Here is a 12,220-nt window from a genome sequence, read left to right on the forward strand (position 1 = left end):
TTCCGGCAGAGCCGCGGAAGGATACACTCAACCGCTGCAGTATTCGCTTTGTGTGGCGCCGTGTATAAACCCGGTGGCGGCGGAAGCGCCGTGACAGGGCACGGGGATGCCGGTTGTGGCTGCACAGCGGCACGCAGCGGCTCGGAACCGGGACCGGGCTGCGCAGCGGCTCGGAACCGGGACCGGGCAGCACCAAAGCCGCCGCGCCGTGCAGATAGAACTGCGCATGCGCGCGCTAAACGCGGCATCAGCGCTGCGCTTGGCTGAGGCGCGGAGTGATATCGCTGCGGTTGTAGCGACCGCGCATGCGTGGTCGCGTCGCTGGGGCGGCGTGAGGGAGCCAAGATGGCGGCGGGCGGGCCGGGGAGCGCGGGAGGCGGCGGAGCGGCGGGAACGGGAACGGGGCGTGGAGGGAACGGCGGGACCGGAGCAGCGCCCGCAGCCGCTCTGAAGCGGGAGGATGCGGTGGGGAAGGCGCGGCTCGGCCCGCCATGGAGCGGGAAAGCGACACCACGGGCGGCGGCGGCGGCTCTGAGGGCGCCCCCGTGCGGCAGAGAGCTCCGGCAGCGCCCTGAGGGCGGCAGCGGCCCCGCGGCAGCCGCGGCCCGGCGGGAGATTCTATTAAAAATTAAAAATTAAAGCTTAAAAACAACCGTGTGCCGGAAGTCTGTTAACCGCACCCGCGCTTTGCGGCGCCTTTTACAACAACGGCGCTTTACGACACTTCCAGCTCACGGCGCCTTTAAGACAGCCGCGCTTTACGGCGCCTTGTACGGCAGCCGCGCTTTGCAACAGCCGCGCTTTACGGCAGCCGCGCTTTGCGATTTGGGGGATTTTTTTCTTTTTAATTTTTTATGATTTTTTTTAGGGCGGGGTTGTGCAATTTTGGGGTGTTTTTTTTGGGATTTTTAAATTTTATAGGAATTTTTTTTTTTGTTGTTTTTAGGATTCGGGCGGGGGTTTTTTGTGCCATTTTAAAAAAATTTTGGGGAATTTATTTTTTTATTTTTGGAGGGTTTTTGGGGCAATTTTTGGGGTTTTGGGGGGATCTTTTTAATTTTGGGGCATTTTTTAAAAATTTTTGTGGGGATTTTTTTTAATTTTTGTGGGGATTTTTTTAATTTTTGGGGATTTTTTTGTAATTTTTTGGGGAATTTATTTTAATTTTTGAGGGATTTTTTTAATTTTTGGAGGATTTTTTTTTAATTTTTGGGAATTTATTTTTAATTTTGGGGGATTTTTTAAAATTTTTGGGGGATTTTTTAATTTTGGGGGATTTTTTTTAAAGTTTGGGGGGATTTTTAAAAAATTTTTGGGGGATTTTTTTAAATTTTTGGGGCGATTTTTAAAATTTTTGGGGGGATTTTTTTTTCATTTTTTGGGCGATTTTTTTTACATTTTTGGGCGGATTTTTTGGTTTTTTTGGAGATTTTTTTTTTGGGGATCTTTTCCTGAACAATAAACGCACCTGAACACACCTGGCTGAGTCACCTGTGCCTTTATTTGGGGGGGGGATGGTGGGGAAGGGAGGGGATCGAGTGCAGGTGTCCCAGGTGAGTCCCAGGTGCCCAAAGTGGGTCCCAGGTGAGATCCAGGTGGGTCCCAGGTGTGCCCAGGTGTGCCCAGGTGTTCGGGGAGGGTCCCAGGTGTGCCCAGGTGTGCCCAGGTGGGTTTCAGGTGAGATCCAGGTGGGTTCCAGGTGCCCCAAATGTGTCCCGAGTGAGTCCCAGGTGTGCCCAGGTGTGCCCAGGTGGGTTCCAGGTGTTCAGGGAGGGTCCAAGGGAGGTCCCAGGTATCCAAGGAGGGTCCTGGGTGTGCCCAGGTGTGCCCAGGTGTGCCCAGGTGTTGCTCTCAGTAGTAAAGTTCCCGATCCCACCAACCTGGTGGTGGAGAGAGAACCCGGACAGGTGAGGACAGGACAAGCCCCAGGTGCGCCCAGGTGTGCCCAGGTGTGCCCAGGTGTGCCCAAATTCACCATTTCCCCCCAATTTTTTGGCAGTTTTTTCCCCATTTCCCACCCCCAGGTGTGCCCAGGTGCCCCCAGGTGCCCCCAGGTGTGCCCAGGTGCCCCCAGGTGTGCCCAGGTGTGTCACTCACTGCCCGGTGTCGCCAAGACCGAAGTTTTTCGATTTCGTCGTGAGACGAGGATGAGGAGCCCGAAGGGCATCGGCACCAACCACCACTGGAACCTGCCCAGGTGAGACCCAGGTGAGAGACAGGTGTGCCCAGGTGTGCCCCAGGTGTGTCTGGGGTAGTGCCCAGGTGTGCCCAGGTGGTTTTGGTGTCCTCAGGTGTGTTTAGGGGATGCCCAGGTGTGCCCCAGGTGTGCCCAGGTGTGTTTATGGTGGTGCCCAGGTGTTCCCAGGTGTGCCCAGGTGTGCCCAGGTGCATCAGGGGCAGTGCCCAGGTGGTTTTTGGGGTTGTCATGTGCACCCCAGGTGTGCCCAGGTGCACTGAGGTGGTACCCAGGTGTGTCGGGGCAATTCCCAGGTGTGCCCAGGTGTGTCAGGGGCAGTGCCCAGATGGTTTTTGGGGTTCCCAGGTGTGCCCCAGGTGTGCCCCAGGTGTGCCCCAGGTGGTACCCAGGTGTGTCAGGGCAATTCCCAGGTGTGCCCAGGTGCTTTTCGGGGTTCCCAGGTGTGCCCAGGTGTGCCCAGGTGTGCCGGGGCTCACCTGATGGGCATGAAGTTGAACACGTTGGGCATGCCCGGGCAGTAGCAGAGGAAGCAGCCGATGCACACCTGGAACACGATGGCCACCAGCAGGGTCCGGTTCCTGAGAGAGACACACCTGAGCGTCCCCAGGTGTGCCCAGCTGTGCCCAGCTGTGCCCAGGTATCCCAAAATCCCCAATTTTCACCGATTTTCCCTCAAATTTCCACCGATTTCCCCCATTTCCCCGCCCCCAGGTGTACCACACCTGTCCCAGGTGTGCCCAGGTGTCCCCAAAATCCCCCAATTTTCACGAATTTTTTGCCAAATTCCTATCCCGCTCAGGTGTGCCCAAAACCCCCAATTTTCACTGGATTTCCCCCAATTTTCCCCGAATTTTCCCCATCTTTCCCCATTTCCCTACCTCCAGGTGTGCCCAGGTGTGCCCAGGTGCCCCCCATATTCTCCAATTTGCACCGATTTCCCCCCAAATTTTCACCGATTTTCCCTCCGTTTTTGCTTTTTCCCCCATTTTCCCGCTCCCAGGTGTGCCCAGGTGTGCCCAGGTAACTCCAAACCCCTCAAAATCCCCATTTTTCACCCAAATTTCACCCGGTTTTTTTCCACTTATCCCCTCCCAGGTGTGCCCAGGTGTGCCCAGGTGTCCCAAAATCCCCCAATTTTCACCGATTTTCCCCAAATTTTCACCGATTTTCCCCAAATTTTCACCATTTTTCCCCATTTTCCCATCCCAGGTGTGCCCAGGTGTGCCCAGGTGTGCCCGGGTGTCCCAAAATCCCCCAATCTTCGCCAATCTTCCTCCAACTTTCACCGATTTTCCCCAAATTTTCGCCGATTTCCCCCCATTTTCCCACCCCCAGGTGTGCCCAGGTGTGCCCAGGTGTGCCCACCTGAAGAGGCCCTGCTGGAACAGGGAGAGGCGCCGCGTCTTGCGGATCAGCACGTCGGCGATCTGGCACATCTCGATGCTGATGAAGAACACGGTGTAGCAGGTGTACTGCTGGTACCGGCGCTGCCCGAACGTCTGCGGGCGCAGGTGAGCCCAGGTGAGCCCAGGTGAGACCAAATCCCCCGATTTTCCCCAAAATTTCCCCATTTTCCCCTGATTTTCCCAAAAATTTTCATATTTTTCCCCAATTTCCCCACAAATTTTCACATTTTTCCCCATTTTCCCACCCCCAGGTGAGACCAGGTGAGACCAAATTCCCCATTTTCCCCGATTTTCCCCAAAATTTCCCCATTTTTCCCCAATTTTCCCAAAAATTTTCGCATTTTTTCCCAATTTCCCCACAATTTTTTCCATTTTTTTCCCCATTTTCCCACCCCCAGGTGAGCCCAGGTGTGCCCAGGTGTGCCCAAATTCCCCATTTTCCCCCGATTTTCCCCAAAATTTCCCCATTTTTCCCCAATTTTCCCAAAATTTTCATATTTTTCCCAATTTCCCCACAAATCTTTCCATTTTTTTCCCCATTTTCCCACCCCAGGTGAGCCCAGGTGTGCCCAGGTGAACCCAAATTCCCCATTTTCCCTGATTTTCCCCAAAATTTCCCCATTTTCCCCCAATTTTCCCCAAAATTTTCTTTTTTTTTCCCAATTTCCCACAATTTTTTCCCTTTTTTTCCCCAATTTTCCGTGCCCAGGTGTGCCCAGGTGTGCCCAGGTAACTCCAACCCCCCCAAAATCCCCATTTTCCACCCCAATTTCACCCGGTTTTTTTCCATTTATCCCCTCCCAGGTGTGCCCAGGTGTGCCCAGGTGTGCCCAGGTGTGCCCAGGTGTCCCCAAAATCAAATTTTCACCAATTCGCCCCCAATTTTCACCAATTCCCCCCCAAATTTCACCGATTTCTCCCCAGTTTTCACTGATTTTCCCCATTTCCCCGCCCCCAGGTGAGTGCCCAGGTGTGCCCAGGTGTCCCCAAACTCTCCAATTTTCTGCAATTTTCCCCCATTTTCACCGATTTCCCTCCAATTTTCCCCAGTTTCCCCCAATTTCCCCCAATTTTCACTGATTTTCCCCCAATTTCCGCCGTTTTCCCCATTTCCCCACCCCCAGGTGTGCCCAGGTGAGCGCCCAGGTGTGCCCAGGTGTCCCAAAATTCTCCATTTTTCACTGATTTTCCCCAATTTTCCCCAATTTTCACCGATTTCCCCCAAATTTTCGCCGTTTCCCCCATTTCCCCGGCCCCAGGTGAGCGCCCAGGTGCGCCCAGGTGCGGTGCCCCACCCACTGCTGGCCGTAGCTGTCCTGCAGCTCCTGCTCGTGCTGCCCCGTCCCCCAGCTGGCGGAGCCCCAGCACCTGCCACCAGCCCTCCTGGGCCCATAAGCAATGTCCGGTGAAGCCCGCGAAGGACTGGATGGCACCTGGGCAGGTGGGACAGGTGAGATATGGACAGGTGAGACATGGACAGGTGAGATATGGGCAGGTGAGATATGGACAGGTGAGACATGGACAGGTGAGATATGGGCAGGTGAGATGGGACAGGTGAGATATGGACAGGTGAGATATGGACAGGTGAGATGGGACAGGTGAGATGGGACAGGTGAGATATGGACAGGTGAGATATGGACAGGTGAGATGGGACAGGTGAGATATGGACAGGTGAGACATGGACAGGTGAGATATGGACAGGTGAGACATGGACAGGTGAGATGGGACAGGTGAGATATGGACAGGTGAGATATGGACAGGTGAGATATGGACAGGTGAGACATGGACAGGTGAGATGGGACAGGTGAGATATGGACAGGTGAGATATGGACAGGTGAGATATGGACAGGTGAGATGGGACAGGTGAGATATGGACAGGTGAGATATGGACAGGTGAGATATGGACAGGTGAGATGGGACAGGTGAGACATGGACAGGTGAGATATGGACAGGTGAGACATGGACAGGTGAGATATGGACAGGTGAGACATGGACAGGTGAGATGGGACAGGTGAGATATGGACAGGTGAGATGGGACAGGTGAGATGGGACAGGTGAAGCCTCAGGTGTTTCAGCTCACAGGTAACCCCAAATCCAGCTGTGCCCAGGTGTCCCCAAATCCTCCAATTTTCACCGATTTCCCCCAAATTTTTGCCATTTCCCCCCTTTCCCCACCCCCAGCTGTGCCCAGGTGTGCCCAGGTGTGCCCAGGTGTGCCCAGGTGTGCCCAGGTGTGCCCCTCACCTATCTGGAAGTACGAGTAGGCCGCCAGGGGCTCGTTGACCAGCCGGTCTCGCCGGGGGTTGCGGGGCCGCAGGTGCATGATGTGAGCTCGGCGGCTTCGAGGGCCAGCGACACGGGGAACTGCCCAGGTGAGCACAGGGGTGCCCAGGTGAGCACAGGTGCGCCCAGGTGCGCCCAAAACCCCCAAATTTCACCGATTTTTTCCCCAATTTTTGCCGTTTTTCCCCATTTTCCCGCCCCCAAGTGTGCCCAGGTGAGCACAGGTGCCCCCAGGTGTGCCCAGGTAACCCCAAACCCCCCCAAAATCCCCATTTTCCACCCCGATTTCACCCCGGTTTTTCCATTTATCCCCTTCCAGGTGTGCCCAGGTGTGCCCAGGTGTGTTATAACTGCCCCCAGGTGTGCCCAGGTGTGCCCCCAAATTCTCCAATTTTCACCGATTTTCCTCGAATTTTCACCGATTTCCCCCAATTTTTGCCGTTTCTCCCCATTTCCCCACCCCCAGGTGTGCCCAGGTGTGCCCAGGTGTGCCCAGGTGTGTTCCTATCCCTCTCAGGTGTGCCCAGGTGTGCCCAGGCGTGCCCAAAACCCCCCAATTTCACTGATCTTCCCCCAATTTTCACCGTTTTCCCCCATTTCCCCACCCCCAGGTGTGTGCCCAGGTGTGCCCAGGTGCCCCAGGTGTGCCCAGGTGTGTTCCTATCCCTCTCAGGCGTGCCCAGGTGTGCCAAAACCCCCAATTTCACTGATCTTCCCCAATTTTCGTTTTCCCCATTTTCACGCTTCCCCAGGTGAGCCCAGGTCTTGGCGCCCAGGTGAGCGCCCAGGTGCGCACTCACGATGTCGGTGCAGAGCTCGATGAAGAGGATGGTGATGCAGCCCAGGGGGAGGGGCACGCTGGCCGTGATGTAGATCAGGTACGGCGTCAGCTCCGGAATGTTCTTGGTCAGCGTGTAGGCGATCGACTTCTTGAGGTTGTCGAAGATCAGCCGGCCTGGGGGCGGGGCCGGCAGGTGAGGGGGACAGGTGTGGGACAGGTGTGTGGGGCAGGTGTGACAATCCAGGTGAGTGGGGACAGGTGTGACAATCCAGGTGATCATGGACAGGTGTGTGACAGGTGTGTGACCCCTCCAGGTGAGCAGGGACAGGCGTGACAATCCAGGTGAGTGGGGAGAGGTGTGGGACAGTTGTGTGACCCCTCCAGGTGAGCGGGGACAGGTGTGTGACCCCTCCAGGTGTGCTGGGACACGTGTGGGAATGGCCCAGGTGTGTGGGGACAGGTGTGTGACAGGTGTGACAATCCAGGTGAGCATGGACAGGTGTGACAGTCCAGGTGAGTGGGGACAGGTGTGACAATCCAGGTGATCATGGACAGGTGTGTGACAGGTGTGTGACCCCTCCAGGTGAGCATGGACAGGTGTGACAGGTCAAGTCAGCATGGACAGGTGTGACAATCCAGGTGACCAGGGACAGGTGTGGGACAGGTGTGACAATCCAGGTGAGCGGGGACAGGTGTGTGACCCCTCCAGGTGTGTGGGGACAGGTGTGGGAATGGCCCAGGTGAGCAGAGACAGGTACAGGTGACTGGGGACAGGTATCCACACCTGTCCCTGCACCTGTCCTCACACCTGTACCGTACCTGTCTCAGGTGAGCTCACCTTGCTCCACTCCCGTTACAATCGACACGAAGTTGTCGTCCAGCAGGATCACCTGTCCCACACCTGTCCCACACCTGTCCCAGGTATCTCACCTGTCCCACACCTGTCCCACACCTATCTCAGGTGTCTCACCTGTCCCACACCTGTCCCACATTAACCCACACCTGTCCCAGGTGTGTCTCACCTGCCCAGGTGTGTTTCTCACCTTGCTCCACGCCGGTGACGATGGATGCGAAGTTGTCGTCCAGCAGGATCACCTGTCCCACACCTGTCCCAGGTGTCTCACCTGTCCCACACCTATCTCAGGTGTGTCTCACCTGTCTCACCTGCCCAGGTGAGCTCACCTTGCTCCACGCCCGTGACGATCGACGCGAAGTTGTCGTCCAGCAGGATCACCTGTCCCACATCTGTCCTAGGTGTCTCACCTGTCCCACATCTGTCCCACACCTGTCCCAGGTGTCTCACCTGCCCCATACCTGTCCCATACCTATCTCAGGTGTGTCTCACCTGTCCCAGGTGTGCCCAGGTGAGCTCACCTTGCTCCACGCTCGCTACAATCGACGTGAAGTTGTCGTCCAGCAGGATCACCTGTCCCACACCTATCCCAGGTGTCTCACCTGTCCCACACCTATCTCAGGTGTGTCTCACCTGTCCCACACCTGCCCAGGTATCTCACCTGTCCCATACCTGTCCCACACCTATCTCAGGTGTGTCTCACCTGTCTCAGGTGTGCCCAGGTGTGTTTCTCACCTTGCTCCACGCCCGTTACGATGGACGCGGTTGTCGTCCAGCAGGATCACCTGTCCCAGGTGTCTCACCTGTCCCACACCTATCTCAGGTGTGTCTCACCTGTCTCACCTGCCCAGGTGTGTCTCACCTGCCCAGGTGTGTTTCTCACCTTGCTCCACGCCGGTGACGATGGAGGCGAAGTTGTCGTCCAGCAGGATCACCTGTCCCACACCTGTCCCACACCTATCCCAGGTGTCTCACCAGCCCCATACCTGTCCCACACCTATCTCAGGTGTGTCTCACCTGTCTCACCTGCCCAGGTGTGTTTCTCACCTTGCTCCACGCCCGTTACGATGGACGCGAAGTTGTCGTCCAGCAGGATCACCTGTCCCACACCTGTCCCAGGTGTGTCACCTGTACCACACCTATCTCAGGTGTGTCTCACCTGCCCAGGTGTGTTTCTCACCTTGCTCCACGCCCGTTACGATGGACGCGAAGTTGTCGTCCAGCAGGATCATGTCCGCGGCGTTCTTGGCGGCGTCGGAGCCGGCGATGCCCATGGCCACGCCGATGTCGGCCTTCTTCAGCGCAGGTGAGTCGTTCACGCCGTCACCTGTCACCGCCACGATGACGCCCTTGGGGCGAAAAACGGAGAAATCGGGAAAATCAGCGAAAAAACGGGGAAAAAACCCTCAAAAAAATGGGGAAAATCGGGTGAAAAATGGGTGAAAAATGGCCGAGAAATGGGGAAAGAATGGGGGACTTTGGGGATGTTGGGGGCGTTAAAAATTTGGGGAATTTGGGGGGAAAATGGGAAAATTTGGGAAAAAAACCAGAAAATTGGGTGAAAATTGGGTGAGAAATGGTGGAAAAATTGGAGGGAAAATTGGGGATATTTGGGACATTGGGGACATTGGGGAAAATGGGGAATGTGGGGAAAAATGGGAAAAATGGGGAAAAAAACTTCAAAATTGGGAAAATTTGGGAAAAAACACAAAAAAAATTGGTGAAAATTGGGTGAAAAATGGTGAAAAAATTAGAGGAAAAATTGGGGAGATTTGGGACATTGAGGACATTGAAAAAAATCGGGAATGTGGGGAAAAAATGGGAAAAATGGGAAAAATGGGGGAAAAAACCTTCAAAATTGGGAAAATTTGGGAAAAAACACAAAAAAATTGGGTGAAAATCGGGTGGAAAATGGCCAAGAAATGGGAAAATTGGGGAAAAAATTGAGGAAAAATTGGGGAAATTGGGGGTATTGGAGACATTTGGGGATATTGAGAAAAAATGAGGAATTTTGGGGAAAAAATGGGAAAAAACGGGTAAAAAAACCCAACAAAAAAAAGGGGGGGAAGTCAGCCCAAAAATGGAAAAAAATGGGGGAAAAAAAGGAAAAATGGGGGGAAAAGGGAAAAATGGGGGAAAAAAGGAAAAATGGGGAAAAAAAAAAAGGGGAAAAATGGGGGAAAAAAGGAAAATGGGGAAAAAAAAAGGGAAAATGGGGGGAAAAAAAAGGGGAAAAAAAAGGGAAAAATGGGGAAAAAAAATGGTGGGGGAAAAATGGGGGAAAAGGGGGGGGAAAAAAGGGAAAATGGGGGGAAAAAAAAGGGGAAAATGGGGAAAAAAGGGAAAAATGGGGAAAAAAAAGGAAAAATGGGGAAAAAAGGGGAAAATGGGGAAAAAGAGAAAAAATGGGGGAAAAGGAAAAAAATTGGGGGAAAAAAGGAAAATGGGAAAAAAGGGAAAAATGGGGGAAAAAAGGGGAAAATGGGGAAAAAAGGGAAAAATGGGGAAAAAAGGGAAAAATGGGGGGAAAAGGGAAAAATGGGGGGGAAAAAGGGAAAAATGGGGGAAAAAGGAAAATGGGGGAAAAGGGAAAAATTGGGGAAAAAAGAAAATGGGGGAAAAAAAAAGGGAAAAATGTGGGAAAACCGGGGGAAATGGGGGTTTGGGGACAGCGGGGACGTTGGGGCCACCGGCCAGGTGTGCCCAGGTGTGCCCAGGTGTGCCCACCAGGCGCTGGCAGCTCTCCACGATGACGAGTTTCTGCTGGGGCGACATGCGGGCGAAAACCATCTCGGGGTGGGCGCGGAGCAGCTCCTCGAGGGCGCCCGGGGGCAGCGCGGCCAGCTCGGAGCCCGTCACCACGCGGGCACGGGCCTGGCTGCGAAGGGGACACACCTGAGTTACCTGTTACACACCTGACACACCTGGGATACACCTGTTACACACCTGAGTTACCTGGGATACACCTGAGATACACCTGAGTTACCTGGGACACACCTGGGATACACCTGAGTTACCTGGGACACACCCAGCACCCCCAGCTCGGAGCCCGTCACCACCCGGGCACGGGCCTGGCTGTGAGGGGGAGACACCTGAGTTACCTGGGATACACCTGAGTTACCTGGGACACACCTGAGATACCTGGGACACACCTGGGATACACCTGAGTTACCTGGGATACACCTGAGATACACCTGAGATACATCTGAGTTACCTGAGATACACCCAGCACCCCCAGCTCGGAGCCCGACACCACCCGGGCACGTGCCTGGCTGTGAGGGGGACACACCTGAGTTACCTGGGACACACCTGGGATACACCTGTTACACACCTGACACACCTGAGTTACCTGGGACACACCTGGGATACACCTGTTACACACCTGACACACCTGGGATACACCTGGGATACACCTGAGTTACCTGGGATACACCTGGGATACACCTGAGTTACCTGTGACACACCTGTTACACACCTGACACACCTGAGTTACCTGGGACACACCTGGGATACACCTGAGATACACCTGAGTTACCTGGGACACACCCAGCACCCCCAGCTCGGAGCCCGTCACCACGCGGGCACGCGCCTGGCTGCGAGGGGGACACACCTGAGTTACCTGGGACACACTTGGGATACACCTGGGATACACCTGGGATACACCTGTTACACACCTGACACACCTGGGATACACCTGGGATACACCTGGGACACACCTGAGTTACCTGGGATACACCTGAGTTACCTGGGACACACCTGGGACACACCTGAGTTACCTGTCACCCACCAGTCACCCACCTTGGTCCCGCCCCCTGGCTCCGCCCAGTCTCACCTGGGCTGTACCTGCCCCACCTGGGTCTCACCTGTGCACTCACCTGGGCGTTACCTGTGCTCACCTGTGCTCACCTGTGCGCTCACCTGGGCATTACCTGTGCTCACCTGTCTCACCTGGTGCTCACCTGTCTCACCTGTGCACTCACCTGGGCGTTACCTGTGCTCACCTGTGCTCACCTGTGCACTCACCTGGGCGTTACCTGTGCTCGCCTGTGCGCTCACCTGTGCACTCACCTGTGTCTCACCTGTGCACTCACCGGGCTACGCTACCTGCCCGGGGGCAGGTGGAGGCTCTCACCCAAGTCTCACCTGGCTCTCACCTGTCCCACCTGTGCTCACCTGTGCGCTCACCTGTGCTCACCTGTGTCTCACCTGTGCACTCACGTGGGCGCTACCTGTGCTCACCTGTGCTCACCTGTGCACTCACGTGGGCATTACCTGTGCACTCGTGTCCCACCTGTGCACTCACCTGGGCGTTACCTGCTCCAGGGGCAGGTGCAGGCGCCACACGCCCCTCGGGTCTGCCTCCGGAGATGATGCCCACCTGCGCCCCGATGGCCTTGGCCGCCACCGGGTGGTCCCCGTCACCATGATCACCTGGGGGACACACCTGGCTCACTGGGCTGGCGGCACCTGAGGGGCTCACCGAAACCTCGATTGCCCCCAAATTCCCAGTGTCCCCAAATGTGCCCAAATTCCCAGTGTCCCCAAATGTCCCCAAATTCCTCCCAAATTGTCCCCAAATTGTCCCCCCAAATCCTCCCCAACCCCCAAACCCCACCAAATTCTCATTGACTCCCCAAATCCCCAAATTCACCCCAAATTGTCCCCAAATTCTCATTGTCCCCAAATGTCCCCAAATCCCC

General features: G+C 55.2%; 1 protein-coding gene across 1 annotated transcript; it reads right to left on the minus strand.

Annotated features, from left to right (window-relative positions):
- Positions 1-425: 425 nt before the first annotated feature.
- Positions 426-11,951, minus strand: LOC115917171 (potassium-transporting ATPase alpha chain 1-like; the record flags this gene model as incomplete). The annotated part of the gene is given in 13 exon segments (XM_030970901.1): positions 426-618; positions 2,098-2,189; positions 2,674-2,775; positions 3,563-3,696; positions 4,899-4,956; positions 4,958-5,036; positions 5,848-5,934; positions 5,937-5,967; positions 6,687-6,841; positions 8,701-8,869; positions 10,248-10,398; positions 11,824-11,865; positions 11,867-11,951. Coding segments are annotated over 13 exon segments (1,378 nt in total), but the record flags the coding sequence as incomplete, so codon positions are not given.
- Positions 11,952-12,220: the final 269 nt, after the last annotated feature.

Source organism: Camarhynchus parvulus, unplaced genomic scaffold, assembly GCF_901933205.1.
Source record: "Camarhynchus parvulus unplaced genomic scaffold, STF_HiC, whole genome shotgun sequence".
Classification (NCBI taxonomy): domain Eukaryota; kingdom Metazoa; phylum Chordata; class Aves; order Passeriformes; family Thraupidae; genus Camarhynchus; species Camarhynchus parvulus.